The sequence below is a fragment of the Anomaloglossus baeobatrachus genome, chromosome 6 (assembly GCF_048569485.1).
Source record: "Anomaloglossus baeobatrachus isolate aAnoBae1 chromosome 6, aAnoBae1.hap1, whole genome shotgun sequence".
Classification (NCBI taxonomy): Eukaryota; Metazoa; Chordata; class Amphibia; order Anura; family Aromobatidae; genus Anomaloglossus; species Anomaloglossus baeobatrachus.
The window spans coordinates 19,858,267-19,877,323 of record NC_134358.1 but is presented as its reverse complement, the minus strand read 5'-3'; the positions used below and the strand labels follow the sequence as shown (position 1 = coordinate 19,877,323).

The 19,057-nt window shown below is 43.9% G+C and overlaps 1 protein-coding gene across 4 annotated transcripts in view; it reads left to right on the top strand.

Annotated features, from left to right (window-relative positions):
* ADGRB1 (adhesion G protein-coupled receptor B1) overlaps positions 1 to 19,057 on the top strand; it is a 719,771-nt gene that overhangs the window by 369,268 nt on the left and 331,446 nt on the right. For all 4 annotated transcript variants that reach the window (XM_075352815.1, XM_075352814.1, XM_075352813.1 and 1 more), the window contains exon 4: positions 11,132 to 11,239. In XM_075352815.1, the coding sequence (XP_075208930.1) occupies positions 11,132 to 11,239 (108 nt within the window). The remainder of the gene's footprint in view (positions 1 to 11,131; positions 11,240 to 19,057) is intronic.

Genomic DNA, 19,057 nt, shown 5'->3' with positions numbered 1-19,057 from the left:
CGGAATGTTGGGAAACCAGGTCCAGAATCTGCGGAATGTTGGGAAACCAGGTCCAGACTCTGCGGAATGTTGGGAAACCAGGTCCAGACTCTGCGGAATGTTGGGAAACCAGGTCAGACTCTGCGGAATGTTGGGAAACCAGGTCCAGACTCTGCGGAATGTTGAGAAACCAGGTCCAGACTCTGCGGAATGTTGAGAAACCAGGTCCAGACTCTGCGGAATGTTGAGAAACCAGGTCCAGACTCTGCGGAATGTTGAGAAACCAGGTCCAGACTCTGCGGAATGTTCAGATCAGCGGCTCCACGAGGCTCCGAGGTTCTACTCCGGGAATTAAAGTACCTGAATTGTAGGAGCGTTTTTTACTTTTGGCGTCTGTACACCAGTCCTGGTTACAACTTTTTGAAAAGTGTGGACCTCTGCCGATAGGGGGTGCGGACAACAATATTCATTAAATTTATTCAAAAGCCGCAAACATTTTTCAAGAATTGAGAATTTAACCTGACATTTTGCGATATCTCAAGCAGCTTTACAGCAGAAAAGTGGCACAAACTGCTTTATGAATCAGCCCCATAGTCTAGAATGATGACCCCCCAAGTACAACTGATACATGTCTCAATGTCTTGGCGGTGTCACGCATGATAGACAGTCCTATGGTGTCCTGCTGTAGAAGGTCGCAGTGTTTGGCTACACAAGCTACTTTCTGACTTTCCCTTTTTCCCTTTTTGGGGTTTATCATTTTCCCTTTAGGACCCTGCGGAGTTCCACACCCTTTCAGCTGTTAATCTTCAGCACTTCCCTTGGTGTCTTTATAGACCCTCATTCCCCCTTACTCTGTGCTGGTGATAGCTCTAATACCCTTAACAAGTCTTCAGTGCAAGCAGACGGCTGGTATCCATCTGGAGAAACTTTGTTGTTGTTGCAATTCCTCTCCCTGAGTCATCTGGAGATAAGTTTGTTTACTTTCCTCCTATTTGTGATTGATGTGTCTTCTATAGAACTTAGTGGGGTTGACTAAGCGCTCATCCCATCCGTTCCCTAATTATGGCCTACTTCAGAGTTAGCCAGGGTCAGGTATCCGGCTCACATAGGTCGGTATCTATCTAGTGTGGTGAGGGAAGCCAGGGCCTAGCTCTATGGTCATCCTAGGGTCAGGTATCCAGCTTGGCGCATAGGTGCGGAACCTATCTAGGGTGGTGAGGGACCCCAGGGACCAGCAGTAGGCTTGGTCAAGGATCACCATCTTTCCCTTCCCTAGACACAGGGTTTCCCTTCCCTTTTTCCCCATTCGCTTGGTTTCACTCTACCTAGTGTGACACTCGGCTAGTTCAGATAATGTGATCTTCTTAAAGGGGTTGTCTCAAGATGTATTTTCAGGAGCAAACCACTCACCTGCTTCCAGGGTTCCTGCTTGCCATGAAAAAGGGGAGAAGTGCATCCCTGATGAATGACAGTTCGAACTTGCAGCGAAAGACAGAGATAGCGTTTCCTCTGGAGCATCAGTGGACTGTAGGGGGATTAAAGCTAGCCATCCTGTCAGCATCAGAGCAGCACTTACAAGCTCTATAGACTGTAGGGGGATTAAAGCTAGCCATCCTGTCAGCATCAGAGCAGCACTTACAAGCTCTATAGACTGTAGGGGGATTAAAGCTAGCCATCCTGTCAGCATCAGAGCAGCACTTACAAGCTCTATAGACTGTAGGGGGATTAAAGCTAGTCATCCTGTCAGCATCAGAGCAGCACTTACAAGCTCTATAGACTGTAGGGGGATTAAAGCTAGCCATCCTGTCAGCATCAGAGCAGCACTTACAAGCTCTATAGACTGTAGGGGGATTAAAGCTAGCCATCCTGTCAGCATCAGAGCAGCACTTAAAAGCTCTATAGACTGTAGGGGATTAAAGCTAGCCATCCTGTCAGCATCAGAGCAGCACTTACAAGCTCTATAGACTGTAGGGGGATTAAAGCTAGCCATCCTGTCAGCCTCAAAGCAGCACTTACAAGCTCTATAGACTGTAGGGGGATTAAAGCTAGTCATCCTGTCAGCATCAGAGCAGCACTTACAAGCTCTATAGACTGTAGGGGGATTAAAGCTAGCCATCCTGTCACCATCATAGCAGCACTTACAAGCTCTATAGACTGTAGGGGGATTAAAGCTAGCCATCCTGTCACCATAAGAGCAGCACTTACAAGCTCTATAGCAAAAAGCTTGCAGGTGCTGCACTCCTTGCCTAGGAGACTGGCCACTGCTGATAGATTAAGATTACAGAGGTGGCTGGTATCCTAGGTGATGAGCATTACACAGAAGAATTATAAATCCCTCCATTCTTGAGACGAATATCATTAAGTTTTACAAGCACTTTGGAAAATTCAAGAATACAAAGTGAATATCTTTCCCTGCATATCAATTTATTTAAATAAGCTGAAACTCCCGAACTGATCACTTTATTGCTGCATTTTGCAAAGCATTTTACTATATAACGTTACATTTGTCCAATATCCACATACATTGAAAACATAACCTGCTGCATCCAGGCAGCCACCACTAGGGGGAGCTCAGGAGCTGAGTGCATACACTTTACACATTGACCTCAATGAGATGCCAGTATGCAGTGAGCTCCCCCTGGTGGTGGCTGCATAATTTACATCTATAACTGTACAGGGGATTTGATGTGACCTCTGTAATGATATATAAAGAATATAATAATCTAGAAGTATGATTTATTGTCATTATAATTATGGAGATTTGCTCTGAGTCGCGGCTGGACGGTAAATCCCCTTTAATACACAATATCTTGGCTCTGTTTGCAGAAGTTTCCAATGACGGCAGGAAATCTCCAGCTCTCCGGGCCACTAATTCTGATTTTCTCATTAGCAATTATCAGAGCGCAGCCGTCCTTCTATTACTTATTGATGCCGCTGGTATGCACCATCTACTGTACGACATTAAATAAGGAGGGAGCGGTTTTACAGCCGGCGTCTTAATGAAATAGTTCAGCTCGGTCTATAATCAGGACGGCCGCAGATGAAGAGGAGGAAACATCTCCTGGAGGGAGCGGCGGAGGTACGTCACCTCCGATCCTCAGCCTCCGTAGAAGGTTGTGAGTGTTCAGGAGGTCATAGATGGAGGAAGGCAAGAAGATTCCCAAGTGTTATATTCTTATTTTACTCTGTCTTATCTTTAGTTTACCCAACAGTTACAGTTTCTATATATATGTGACCTCCGAGCTTTGGTTCCTTCCATACATTTTCTATTGGATTCAGGTCTGGTGATTGGCTCGGCCAGTCTAGGAGATTTTTTTTCTCTCCTTGGCCGTGTGTTTGGGGTCATTGTGTTGCTGAAATGTCCTCCCTCGTTTTATCTTCATCATCCTGGTAGCAGATATTTATCCGGAATGTCTCTGTACATTTATCCTTCCTTCAATTACATGAAGTCTGCCAGTGCCGTCTGCTGAAAAACAGCCCCACCCCATGATGTTCCCACCTCCACACTTCACTATTGGTATTTCTGGGGTGATTGCCTTTTGGCCTCTAAACATGGTGTGTATTATGACCTCCAAAGAGTTCAGTTTTGGTCTCGTCTGACCAGACTATATTCTCCCAGTATTTCTCTAAATGTTGTTGAACTAATTTTAAACACTTGAACTTGCTTTTTCTTTAGTAATGGAGTCTTATGTGGTGAGCGTGCATACAGGAGCGTGCATACAGGAGCGTGCATACAGGAGCGTGCATACAGGAGCGTGCATACAGGAGCGTGCATACAGACCATGGAGGGGGGAGTGCATTACTTATTTTTTTTCAGTGAAACAATTGTACCTGCTGATTCCATGTGTGTCTGTAGCTATCCACCGATGTCCTTGGCTCTTGGACAGCTCTTCTGACAATTGTTTTCACACCTCTGTCTGAAATCTTGTTGGGAGCACCTGGTCGTTGACCGTTTATGGTGAAATGTTGTTCTTTCCACTTCCAAATTACGGCCCCAACAATGCTCACTGGAGGATTCAGTAGTTTAGAAGTTCGTATGTAACCAATGCCATCAGTATGTTTTGCAAAAATAAGTTTGCAAACGTCTTGTGACAGCTCACTTGTTTTACCCATCATGAGATGTTTCTTGTGTGGCACCATGGTAATGAGACACCTTTTTATCGGCCATCAGTTGATATTATTTGTAACTAAGTTGCAGGTTTGCTTTCTAATTACTGATAGATTTCAGCTGGTGTCAGGACTTTCCATGGCTTTTTTCATCTCTCTCTTTCTTCATGTGGTCAATACTTTTTCCAATGTCACTTATCATTATTACACAATTTATGGCCATCTATGGTTTGATTTCTTTGCCTGTGTGGATTGGATGGGTTGTTAATGACATCTGGTAAGAAATTCATGTTGATAGCACCTTTAGAATTATATTTACTTAGAAAAATGGAGACTTTCAATACTTATTTCACCCCCCAGTATATGTCAGCATATATATATATATAGTACGGGCTTTCACATTGTACCACCAGCTCTCCCTTTAGAGGATCCAGCACATCCATGTGCTACAAGCACAGCTCAAAAATTCCAATAAAATCTATGTAATTCTTTATCTTGCTTGTGACTGCACGGCGGGAAACTTGGATCTAGGCTGATTCTTGGGATTGAGAGCCCTTTTAAAGGGAACCTGCCAGCACGTTTTTATATATGGAAGTAGTAGTACAGCTGTGTAGGTGCTCGTCGCCTAATAAAAATGATATATTTTTTGTGGAAATATGTTGCTCCAATTATGAGATATTTGGCATGATGTGATATGCAAATAAGGTGGAAGTGCATTAACTTCTCCAGTTCACTTCCTGTCTGATTTGCATATGACTTCTTCTTTAGATTTCTCATGATTGGCTCATCAGATCGCTACAACAAAGGAATCATTTTTATTAGAGGATGAGCGCCTATGCATTCATACCACTATATCATGTATAGACAGGGTCCCTTTAAGCTTTGCATTCAATCTGGAACAGTTCTCTTTAGTTTTGGAGCTAATTTATCTTCCTCTATAATTTTACATCCCAACAATCTGATGATATTTTCACAGTACTGTGAAAAAAAGAAACACAGTCTTCAAGTCCAACTTCTATATTCATTGATCTGTGTTTACACTTGGAAGTAGCGATATGCCGCTTGTCCTCCAAATAAAAATATCGTTTTTTTGTATGGATTTGATGTCCCAGTCATGAAATATACAGAGTAGACGTTGTAGACTTTTTTTTTTATTAATTTATTAAATTACACTGTAAGTGCAGAGGGGGCGTGTCTGTGCACTTAGAGGATGGAGTGTAGGAGCACTGACACGCCTCCGGTGCACTGACATGCCTCCGGTGCACTGACACGCCTCCGGTGCACTGACTTGCCTCCTGTGCACTGACTTGCCTCCGGTGCACTGACTTGCCTCCTGTGCACTGACTTGCCTCCTGTGCACTGACTTGCCTCCTGTGCACTGACTTGCCTCCTGTGCACTGACACGCGTCCTGTGCACTGAAATGCCTCCAGTGCACTGATACGCCTCCTGTGCACTGAAACGCCTCCGGTGCACTGACATGCCTCCAGTACTTTGTTACGCCTTTGGTGCACTGACATGCTTCCAGTGCACTGTCACGCCATCGGTGCACTGACATGCCTCTGGTGCACTGACACACCTTCTGTGCACTGACAAGCCTGTTGTGAATACATTTTCCAGTTTGGGGCTCCCTCTTGTGGTCATGCTTGGTATTAATTCAGTCCCTCATCTATATTAGTGTTTTTGGATCCCAGTAACATCAGAGTACTGATATAGTAGGGGAGAGGCCGTGTGGTCTCAGGGTTTTTCCATATCAGGCATGCTGAGATTTTTTAGGGTTTTTACGGATGCAGACAGTGCTCTTTCCTATCCTTTCCTATAAAGATAGTTTGGGCCTCATCTTTGCTGAATCTGTTTTCTAGCTTTGTAACACAATAGTGTTTTCCTACATCACCGTAGTCTTTACATGTGAGGGGCTATCTATATCTTTTATGGATTGCTCCGAGGCAGATTAGCTTTTCTTATATTTCTATCTGTAAGAATATTTAGTTCTCCGGCTGTGTCGAGATGACTAGGTCATCGTAGGCTCATCCCACGGCTACTTCTAGTTGTGTCAGGATTAGGTCTGCAATCCGTTAAGTTTACAGCTACTCTGGTTACTTTTTGGGTTTCCGCATTTTTTGATCTTCCTCGGTCTCTGAATCATAACACACACGCCTCTGGTGCACTGACACGCCTCTGGTGCACTGACATGCCTCTGGTGCACTGATTTGCCTCCGGTGCACTGACATGCCTTCAGTACACTGACTTGCCTCCGGTGCACTGACTTGCCTCCGATGCACTGACTTGCCTCCGGTGCACTGACACGCCTCTGGTGCACTGACACGCCTCTGGTGCACTGACACGCCTCTGGTGCACTGACACGCCTCTGGTGCACTGACACGCCTCCGGTGCACTGACACGCCTCCGGTGCACTGACTTGCCTCCGGTGCACTGACGCCTCCGGTGCACTGACACGCCTCTTGTGTACTTCCAGCCTGATTTGCATATGATTTATACTTTGGATTTCTGCTGACTGGTATCACGGATCTCTAAAGAGGAGGTATAATTTTTGTAGAAGAACAACCACCAATACAACCACACCACTGATTCCATAAGTAAAAAAGTGCTAATAGGTTCCCTAAAACAGAATGTCCCTCTATGAATCAGATGCAATTGGCCCCATTCTGACTCCAGAAATCTGACTCCCATGACTTGAGTTTATATTTTCCAATGTGTCCTGTTATTTTTTACTTAAAGGGATTCTTAACCTCTTTGCTACTTTATAGCTAGAGCCATTGTGCTCCGTATATTCACCTACACATCGCACTCCGCTGCCCATTACCATTGCACGGGTTTCCTGCCGGTCTCTGCTCTTCATCACATGGTCTCAGCAGCCAATCAGCAGCCAATCAGTGGGGGAGGAGGACAGGAGACTCTTCATCACATGGTCTCAGCAGCCAATCGGTGGGGGAGGAGGGCAGGAGACTGGCGGGGGATGAGTAGGTGAATATTTGTATACTGTTATTCCTGGCTCTCTCGTCTTTACACTGATTGTCCCCTCACTTTGCCCATATTCCCAAATCAGCTGATTTTCTATGTCTCGTCAGGATGTATTATGGGGAGTCTTTAGGCTTTGTGCACACAATGCGCTTTTTGACTAATCTTCACCAAAATTCTGCAAGTCTGTGCTTATGCCAGCAAAGCCTCTGAGATTTCTGGAGAGCATGTCAATTGTTGGGGCGCTTTTCCTGCGTTTTGTATTCCTTTCAGCCATTAACTTCATGAAAAAAATGCCCCAAAACATATGTGGTTTTAGGTGCGTTTTTTTGGTGCATTTTTCTGGCAGAAGATGCAGATTTCATGCAGGAAATTTCTGCACCAAATCTGCAGTCTGCCCACAGAGCCTTAGGCATGCTACAGATTTGGTGCAGAAATTTTCTGCACGTTGTGGGGGAAAAAAGCACCAAAAAACGGATGTGGTTTTAGTGCAGTTTTGGTGTGATTTAGGTGCGGTTTTTAATGCAATTAAAGTCAACGGGTGAAAAAGTGAAAAAAAAAACACTGCTTAAATTGGACCAATAATAGACATGCTGCAGATTTTTTTATGCATCAAAATCTGCATCATAACCACACGGGAAAAAAACGCACCGTGTGCACAGCAAATTCAACATCCCATAGACTTTTCTGACTTCAGGAGGGACATGCAGATTTAAAAAAAAAAAAAAAAAAAAAAAAGCATCAAAAACCGCAGCGTGTGCACAGGGCCTTATGGTTTTCCCACATTGATACACAGTAGATACATACGGTCTCATACGATGAATATTCTCCTGTTTTCCATGCTATGGATGTATACACTCTCCACGGGGGATGGCCGTCTGCGTCTACTAGGTGTCCACCAGCGGTGAATCCTGCAGACTATCGCCCTGATAGCATCCATCTCTCGGCCCTGCGTTTCGCCCCCAGGATATACCGTTTCCCCGAGCTTTGAGGAGTCTTTGTTTTAAAGAGCATCAGCGACAAATTGATTTCCAGCGTCTGCGATGTTACAATAATAAAGCCACTTTAGAGCGTGTGATTTCACCGGGGGCGCGCGGCCCGCGGACGGGGAACTCAGTATTTACTTATCGATTTCCTGTCACCGGTGAAAACCATAATGCTTAAGACAAAGGCACACCTCGATGCGTCTCCACTGTTCATACCGGGAGACATTACTGACCCAACCGATGTCAGCGCTCCGCACCATCCACACCCAAAACCTCCGTCCTCCCCTCTACAGCCAGAACCTCTCCCCCCATAGGTCGTAAGGCGCAGAAGATGCGGGAGGAGGATCGGACGATACCGAATCCATTCACATCAGGGCTAGAGGCTTCTCTCCTGGGTGATGAACTTTGTTGGAAAGTTTGTAGAGGGTCCAAAAACTTTTTGTACTTTGTGGTTAAGCCCCATTATCCTGGTCACTCAAAATGATTCATTCCCCTTTCATCATAGGAAAAGTTACATTCACGGTGACTCTGCTCACTAGCGCCCCCCAGAGGTAGCTGTCCACCAAGTCAAAGTTTGACCTTAGACCCCTGAAATGTTTTTTGTCGGGGGGTTGGCTGATATCCTCGGAGATGTTTTGCGTTTCTGTGAAGAATCAATAAATGGAGATGAGCGAATGGATACCAAACAAAATTGCTTCAAATTTAACCCAAAAATTAGGGGGGTGTTTCACAGAAGCCAAAATTTTGATGCCCTCGAAATAAGTAAAACGTTGGCAGGCAAATTTGCCTATTTTTTATTTGTACCGTTAAAAAATGTAAAAAAACACAACATTTTTACCTTTACCCTCACCTGTCCTGGTGCTGTTTCCACAGCCGGTCCTCCTCGGGATCACTTTTTCCCTTCGTCTCCAGTCTTCTCCTCCGTCTTCACTCTTCTTCACCTCGGGGGCTGATTACACCTCCAGTGACACCATGACGTGCACATGATGGTGCCGGATGAGTCCTAGTGAAGCCACCAAAGAGTGAAGACTGACGAGAAAACTGGAGGGAGAAGAGAAGAAGTCATCCAGTGGACGACCGGCTGAGGAGCTTCGGCACCAAGGTCGGACAGATGACTACTATGTGTTTGTTTGTTTTTTATCCCTTCCATTTATTATGCACTGAGATCTACGGAGATCTTAGACCATAATAAATGTCTCTTTACCAGATATTTGTTTCGTGTCGAGTAAACTCAACGCAATTCAAAGTTCCTGCGCAAATTCGAGCAAAACTGAATTTTGTCAGATTGACTCCTCTGTTGTCCAGAGAAGGACAGACGTCTTCCTTGTGACGGAGAGGCATTGTGTATTCTTATCTCCAGGAGTCATTGTCCCCTTACACCTGGATCTCCTCATGGAGAGTCAGTAGATCCTTGGAGGCTTCTTCATGGGATTTCGCTGATGATTTTGATGTATTTTACCCGCTTGGGGTGGTTGGGGCAGTAGCTGGATTTCCATGACTTTGGGTAGTAACCCCGGAGTAAGCCAAGACCAGGTTGGGTTTGGCAAAACAAAGGCAATCTTTCCCTAAAGCTTGCGGAGCTTTGTGCTTTTGGAAGGTTTTTTGAAGCGGCTTTTAGTTGCACTCAAGTGTAGAAAGGGCGTAATCTCGGCTTCAAATCAAACGTTACTTAGACGCTACAAAACCATCAGATAGAGTCGCAACTGGTCATAAATCAGTAAAATTAAAAGAAAATAGTCGTAGTGTCAAAATAAGATACAGATTATGGTATCCACATCACATACCCTGCCCGGTACTCCGCCGGCTGGCTTCCTCCCTGCAGCTGCAGTCTTCTCTTCTGTCTTCAGTCTTCCTCACAAAGCCTCTCATGGAGTCATGATGTCACTTGAGAAAGCAGAAAAGTGACGACAGAGAAGGAGATGGGAGCTGGAGTTAGTGTCCCATGGTGTCACGCTTGACAGACAGTCCTTTGGTGTCTGGCTGTAGAAGATCGCAGCTTAACTGCAAAAACTGCTCCCTGACTGCTTGGGGTAAATCTCTTTCCCTTTAGGACCCTGCAGAGTTCCTCACTTTAAATACTCTCATTCCCCCTGTGATCTGTGCTGGTGATGGACTTAAAACCTTTACAAGCTCTGGATGCAAGCAGTCTGCTTGCACTCAGCTGAAGAAACATTGTTTTTCTTTGCTGTACTTCTTACTGAGTAATCTGGAGATAGGTTGTTCATGCTCTTTCCCCCTGTTTGTATCCCTGTATCTTCTTTAGAGTTTAGTGGGGTTTACTAAATGATCATCCCATCCACTCCCTAGGGCCCCGATGAGGGTCAGCCTAGGTTCAGGTATCCTGCTTGACTCATAGGTGGGGAACCTATCTAGGGTGGTGAGGGACCCCAGGGACCAGCGGTAGGTTTGGTCAGGGGTCACCATCTCCCCCTTCCCTAGACACAGAGTTTCCTTTCCCTTTTGCCGTTTGCTTGGTTCTTCCCCGTACCTAGCGTGACAGGCATTGAGCCATCGGGGGCTGCGTGAAGACCTCTAGAACATCTGAGGGATGAGACAGAGACACATTTTTTTAAATTTAGTTTTAAACCCCTTCCCAGTTCAAAAAGGAATCCAGAAAAATGGTGGCCATCAGATGACTTGTGAATGGTGGCTCTAGCAAATTAAATCACAAAAAATTTCGGGTTCTGGCAAATTTAAATTTTTTGGGGCAAAATTCAAAGCAAGATTGTTTCACCTCGAATCGAGTGTTTGTGTGCACCGTGCCTGTTGAGCCTATCCGTCCATTATTGAACTTTTAGGCAAAAATTGAGGTTCTTCTCATCCCCAAAGATCACTGTCTCCTGCCCCCCAATAATTGTCTCTATCAGACATTAGGCAGGGATTGCCCTTTTTTCTGGTTCTGCGACATAAACCACCAGAGCAAAAAAAAAAAATACACAGAAATTGTGTTTCACTAATTTATAGCCACCGGTACCGGAATTTACCGAAATTCTGTAGAGTCAAATCTGGTGCTTTTAGTTTCTTCATTATAGTAGAAGGTAATGACCTTGAGGATTCTCAGCGACTATGTCTTGTGTTGCAGCCAACGGACGATACGACTCCCGGAGCCAGTCTCTGAGGTCCATCGACAACAAGAAGAAGGATGACGCAGAGGATCAGTTCCAGTTTGGATATCCTGCTCCACAAATTGGTGAGTCAAGGTCATAGCTGGGAGTAAAGGGAGGGGCGCCCCAGAAGCCGGCTACTAGGGCCGGTGCCAGATCGTTGAGAATCAGGGCCAAGAAGTTACTTCACTATTGGCCAGTGACTCCTCGGAGCCGGGCCCTTGGAGAAGATCTTTGTTGACCACCATTTTTTGGCATTGTACATCCGTCACTGTTAATTGGTGAAGGTCTAGAAAAATCTCAAGTAACTGAATGATGTAAAATATGTTGGCAGATGCCACATTTGCCATAAATTTGGATACTTTTTGCCATCTTAGATTTCTCATGAGTGATGGGTGGGATCAAGAGTGAAGGGGCAGCGCCTTTGCCAAACCAAAATAGGCATAGATTTCTCCTTGGCATTTTTAGGACATTTTTGGCACATTTTATGCCAATGTGCTGTGTTTAAAGACGGCTCCATATAACACCAGTCTCAGTAAATCTCCTAACATCTTAAAGGGAACCTGTCACCAGTTTTGGGGCCTATAACGCTGCGGCCACCACCACTGGGCTCTGTAGAACATAAAAATCACTTTATAATACTCCAGCCGAGCAAGGTGTGAATAAATGTGGTAACAATGTAAAATGTAACCTTTAATATACTGATTAAAAGAGTAATAAAGCACACAACATAAATGGTTGTATAACCAACCTATTAGAAAGGAGCAATTTTTTGCAGGCTCCTGATATTACCAATTCAGGACAAACTCCACATTTAAGCGGGAAAGAACCACCGATTTCCTCACTCTGTGGTGATGAAAAATAAAGACAACACTAAAAAGGTTGTCAATCACAGCAACCAGTGTTCAGCGGGGTCATATAGACAACACTTACTAAATCTTGATATAATAAAGAAAACAAGGTGGTCCAATGTAAAGAGGGGGGAGCCAATTTTTAAGCCTCACATTACCCCACAATTGGCCACCATCTGACCTTATATGCTCCAGGACCTCCCAACGCGTTTCATAATTCGCTTACTCCTCAGGGGATAATGGTCATAAGGGAGCTGAAAAGGGAGCAACCAGTAGTCAGAATAACAGTTGAACCTATAAAAGTAATCTAGCACATATTGTAAAGAGATGTATATCTTTACCTTCAATGAAAAGAACCTCCAGCATGTTGTGTCCGGGCCTGGCATAGAGCACAAGGCTTTCAAAAAACCGCCCTTAAATGTCATGTGATGTTGCCGATGGGCGTATCTTTTCCCTGCCCACGTTATCTCCTAGGGTGCCGCATGACCGCACACGTGGTTCGCACTTCCGGTAGGCGAATCCGCATGAAGTCGCGTGATTGCCGGGGATGACGCGTGACCGCACACGTGGTCCGCACTTCCGGCGACCCCGTGTGACGTCGCGTGACTTCCGGGAATGCCGCGTGACTGCACACGTGGGTCGCACTTGCGGTTGGCGATACTGCATAGCGTCGCGACCGGAAGTGCGTGTACATCACGTGCACACGCCGTCATCATGGTGGGCGGTGACTTCCTCCCGGATGCCGGCGTGGACGGGCGGTACGGCGGTGGTAATATGACTGTCAGTGAGGGAGGTGTTACCTTCCACAGGCTCTGACTTTCTATCTGGGGGAGTCCGCCCAGTTAGGGGCTGTGCCTTTTGACCTCATTGGCCGAACCAGGGCCGCCCCCATACACCCACATGACATTTAAGGGCGGTTTTTTGAAAGCCTTGTGCTCTATGCCAGGCCCGGGCACAACATGCTGGAGGTCCTTTTCATTGAAGGTAAAGATATACATCTCTTTACAATATGTGCTAGATTACTTTTATAGGTTCAACTGTTATTCTGACTACTGGTTGCTCCCTTTTCAGCTCCCTTATGACCATTATCCCCTGAGGAGTAAGCGAATTATGAAACGCGTTGGGAGGTCCTGGAGCATATAAGGTCAGATGGTGGCCAATTGTGGGGTAATGTGAGGCTTAAAAATTGGCTCCCCCCTCTTTACATTGGACCACCTTGTTTTCTTTATTATATCAAGATTTAGTAAGTGTTGTCTATATGACCCCGCTGAACACTGGTTGCTGTGATTGACAACCTTTTTAGTGTTGTTTTTATTTTTCATCACCACAGAGTGAGGAAACCGGTGGTTCTTTCCCGCCTAAATGTGGAGTTTGTCCTGAATTGGTAATATCAGGAGCCTGCAAAAAATTGCTCCTTTCTAATAGGTTGGTTATACAACCATTTATGTTGTGTGGTTTATTACTCTTTTAATCAGTATATTAAAGGTTACATTTTAAATTACCACATTTATTCACACCTTGCTCGGCTGGTTTACTTTATATTGGTGGAGCATACGACACTATATATTTATTTACTTTTTAATACTCACCTAGAAGGTCGCTCCGGTGCACATCAGTTAGATGGGTGGCGTCGTTCTCTGGGACCGGCGCCTCCTCTTTCGGCCATCTTTGGACTCCTTCTGAAACCGGCGTGCATGACGCATCCTACATCATACATACTTGCCGGCACTGTGGTCCTGCGCAGGCGCACTTTGATCTAGGGAAAATCTAAGTATTCTAGTGCACCTGCGCAGGACCTCAGTGCCGGCGAGTATGTATGACGTAGGACGCGTCATGCACGCCGACTTCAGAAGAAGGAAGAGCAAGATTGCCGAAAGAGGAGGCGCCGGTCCTGGAGAACGGCGCCATCCATCTGACTGTTGTGCACCGAAGCGACCTTCTAGGTGGGTATTATAAAGTGTTTATGTTCTACAGGGCGACCTGCGCTCTTATATACAGCATGTTAGAATGCTATATATAAGAGCCCACTGGTGGTGGCGCAGCTTATAGGCCCCAAATCTGGTGACAGGTTCCCTTTTAAAAGAATCTTCCATTTTATTTAATTTGGAGAATAACGATGATGGAAGATTTTGCTGTGTCAGTTATTTGTTATTTGTTCTGTTGGATCATTGACCAATCTGGTATCTTTGTGTAGAGCAATAGCAAAAAATGTATCCAGTGGCTATCAGTCAATAGTTGCGACAGTGTAGAAGCCATACAGTTACAGAGCCTTTCCACTGGGCAGGTGAGGAGCCAGTACAGTGCCCATGGGGGTGCCCAATTTTCATTTCTGCCTGGATCTTTCTTCAGATTTCCCTTTTCTTTTTGTAGTAATCTCCAATATTCGCGCTCATCCAATATTAAGAGCCGCGTGCCGCGTTACATATCCAGATTGTACTATTTAAGGAACGTGTTCATAATGTACCAGGATCCGCACAGTACAGACTCAATAATTCAGGATTCAGACTCCTGGAAATAGTCATAGTGAGACGAGGCTGGAAGATTTCCATCTCCAGCACAGAACGGCTTTTGTTATTTTATTATAGATCCAAAAGTAATAAAGTGTTAAACTTCAGAGGCCGCTCCGGGCCGGATCCCACCAGCGCGGGGATCATCCTCCAGACTATTAATGTATGTTTGGAGAAATATTTGACATCTGCATCTGAAGAGCAAAGACCATGTAAGCCCAAAAATAAAGCAAGATACAAAGTAACGCACAGTGCCGATATATAACTGCCACATAGTGCACAGTGCCGATATATAACTGCCACATAGTGCACAGTGCCGATATATAACTGCCACATAGTGCACAGTGCCGAAATATAACTGCCACATAGTGCACAGTGCCGAAATATAACTGCCACATAGTGCACAATGCCGAAATATAACTGCCACATAGTGCACAGTGCCGAAATATAACTGCCACATAGTGCACAGTGCCGAAATATAACTGCCACGTAGTGCACAGTGCCGAAATATAACTGCCACATAGTGCACGGTGCCGAAATATAACTGCCACATAGTGCACAGTGCCGAAATATAACTGCCACATAGTGCACAGTGCCGAAATATAACTGCCACATAGTGCACAGTGCCGAAATATAACTGCCACATAGTGCACAGTACCGAAATATAACTGCCACATAGTGCACAGTGCCGAAATATAACTGCCACATAGTGCACAGTGCCGAAATATAACTGCCACATAGTGCACAGTGCCGAAATATAACTGCCACATAGTGCACAGTGCCGGTATATAACTGCCACATAGTGATGTTATGAGTGCAATGTCACTAATGTAGAAGTATAAGATCCAAATATATATGTATATACATACGGTGTGTAGCAATAATATAGTAGCGCCACCTGCTGTTACTGCAGTATTGTTTTACCATTGAACTATAAAAGTGCCATGTAGTGATAACATGATAGCACCGCACACTATTTATGACGATTTGTCTTACAGTGGAAATCTTAAAGTGCCATATAGTGACAATATGATAGCACCGCACACTATTAATGCAGACTTGTGTTATGTTTTAACTATAAGAATACTATATAGTGGTAATATGATAGCACCACCTGCTGTTAATGCAGAATTGTCTTACATTTGAAAAATAAAAGTGCCCTATAGTGACAATATGATAGCACCACGCACTATTAATGTAGTATTGTTTTACATTGGAAATATAAAAGTGCCATATAGTGATAATATGACAGCACAGCACACTATTAATGCAATATTGTCTTGCATTGGAAATATAAAAGTGCCATATAGTGACAATATGATAGCACCGCACACTATTAATGTATTGTTTCACAGTGGAAATATAAAAGTGCCATATAGTGGTAATATGATAGCACCGCACACTATTAATGCAATATTGTCTTACAGTAGAAATATAAAAGGGCCATATAGTGGTAATATGATAGCACGGCACACTATTAGTGCAATATTGTCTTACAGTAGAAATATAAAAGTGCTGTATAATGATATGAATGCACCGCACACTATTAATGCAATATTATATTGTCTTATATTGTATATATACAGGCGCCATACAGTGATAATATGATAGCAACACACTATTAATACAGTATTGTCTTACAGTGGAAATTTAAAAGTGCCATATAGTGGTAATATGATTGCACCGCACACTATTAATGCAATATTGTCTTAGATTGGAAATATAAAATTGCCATATAGTGATATGATAGCACCGCACACTATTAATGTTGATTTGTTTTACAATTTAACTATAAAAGTGCCACATAGTGGTAATATAATAGCACCGCCTGCTGTTAATGCAGTTTTGTCTTACAATGTAAATAAAAAAGTGCCATATAGTGATATGACAGTACCACACACTATTAATACAGTATTGTCTTACACTGGAAATTTAAAAGGGCCATATAGTGACAATATAATAGCACCACACAGTATTAATGCAGTATTGTCTTACAGTAGAAATATAAAAGGGCCATATAGTAGTAATATAGCATGGCACACTACTATTAATAATATTAATAATTAATTATACAGCAATCTCGTACATAAAAAAATGCAATTTTTTTTTATATGGCATATAATACTGCTATACAGTAGTTAAATAACATATATTGTTAAATCTTTACTGTGAGACCCTGGTATGGGTCTCACAGTAAAGATTTCATAATATAAATGCCAATTGTTGGCACTAATGAAGTTGAAGCTGAATAGACATTTCTTACGGTAGACACGTATTAGTGCCATATACTGATAAGGGAGGGAGCTCTGATTCCGGTCTTGTGTCCCCTATTGATGACGCATCATTTGGAGATCAGGTGATCCGAGTCACATAAGTGTCCCCTAGCAGGACTAAAAAAAGGAAAAAATGTTAAAAATATAAGAAAGAAAACTCAGCCCAATCAATAGAAAAATAAAAATACAAATCAAAAGACCAGCAGGGGGCGCCACAACAAGGGAGTAATATCTATACAGAGAGCAATATATTGTTACATTCAGTTGTAAGCTCGTTATAGTAAGGGTCTAACAGCAAATTAATATTGAACCCTGTGTTAGCCATTTTAATTGACAAAATTTGAATTGCCTGCAGCCACCATTAGAGGAAGCTTTCCAAATATAAATGTGTTCATAATTTCAATAGACGTAATATTCTGTATAAAATGAGCCCTCCCAAGTGATGGCTGTATAAATCTGTATGTAGTGAGCTCCCTCTAGTGGTGGCTGTATAAATCTGTATGTAGTGAGCTCCCTCTAGTGGTGGCTGTATAAATCTGTATGTAGTGATCTCCCTCTAGTGGTGGCTGTATAAATCTGTATGTAGTGAGCTCCCTCTAGTGGTGGCTGTATAAATCTGTATGTAGTGATCTCCCTCTAGTGGTGGCTGTATAAATCTGTATGTAGTGATCTCCCTCTAGTGGTGGCTGTATAAATCTGTATGTAGTGAGCTCCTTCTAGTGGTGTCTGTATAAATCTGTATGCAGTGAGCGCCCTCTAGTGGTGGCTGTATAAATCTGTATGTAGTGAGCTCCCCCTAGTGTTGGCTGTATACATCTGTATGTAGTGAGCTCCCTCTAGTGTTGGCTGTATAAATCTGTATACAGTGAGCTCCCTCTAGTGGTGGCTGTATAAAGCTGTATGTAGTGAGCTCCCTCTAGTGGTGGCTGTATAAATCTGTATGTAGTGAGCTCCCTCTAGTGGTGGCTGTATAAATCTGTATGTAATGAGCTCCCTCTAGTGTTGGCTGTATAAATCTGTATGTAGTGAGCTCCCTCTAGTGGTGGCTGTATAAATCTGTATATAGTGAGCTCCCTCTAGTGGTGGTTGTATAAATCTGTATATAGTGAGCTCCCCCTAGTGTTGGCTGTATAAATCTGTATGTAGTGAGCTCCCTCTAGTGTTGGCTGTATAAATCTGTATGTAGTGAGCTCCCTCTAGTGGTGGCTGTATAAATCTGTATGTAGTGAGCTCCCTCTAGTGGTGGCTGTATAAATCTGTATGTAGTGAGCTACCCCCTAGTAGTGGCTGTATAAATCTGTATGTAGTGAGCTCCCCCTAGTGGTGATTATATAAATCTGTATGTAGTGACCTCCCTCTAGTGGTGGATGTATAAATCTGTATGTAGTGAGCTCCCCCTAGTGGTGGCTGTATAATAAATCTGTATGTAGTGAGCTCCCTCTAGTGGTGGCTGTATAAATCTGTATATAGTAAGCTCCCTCTAGTGGTGGATGTATAAATCTGTATGTAGTGAGCTCCCCCTAGTGGTGGCTGTATAAATCTGTATGTAGTTAGCTCCCTCTAGTGGTAGCTGTATAAATCTGTATGTAGTGGGCTCCCTCTAGTGGTAGCTGTATAAATCTGTATGTAGTGAGCTCCCTCTAGTGGTGGCTGTATAAATCTGTATGTAGTGAGCTTCCTCTAGTGGTGGGTGTATAAATCTGTATGTAGTGAGCTCCCTCTAGTGGTGACTGTATAAATCTGTATGTGGTGAGCTCCCTCTTGTGGTGGCTGTATAAATATGTATGTAGTGAGCTCCCCCTAGTGGAGGCTGTATAAATCTGTATGTAGTGAGCTCCCCCTAGTGGTGGCTGTATAAATCTGTATGTAGTGAGCTCCTCCTAGTGGTGGCTGTATAAATCTGTATGTAGTGATCTCCCTCTAGTGGTAGCTGTATAAATCTGTATGTAGTGAGCTCCCCCTAGTGGTGGCTGTATAAATCTGTATGTAGTGAGCTCCCCCTAGTGGTGGCTGTATAAATCTGTATGTAGTGCGCTCCCTCTAGTGGTGGATGTATAAATCTGTATGCAGTGAGCTCCCTCTAGTGTTGGCTGTATAAATCTGTTTGTAGTGAGCTCTCTCTAGTGGTGACTGTATAAATCTGTATGTAGTGAGCTCCCTCTAGTGATGGCTGTATAAATCTGTATGCAGTGAGCTCCCTCTAGTTGTGGCTGTATAAATCTGTATGTAGTGAGCTCCCTCTAGTGGGGGCTGTATAAATCTGTATGCAGTGA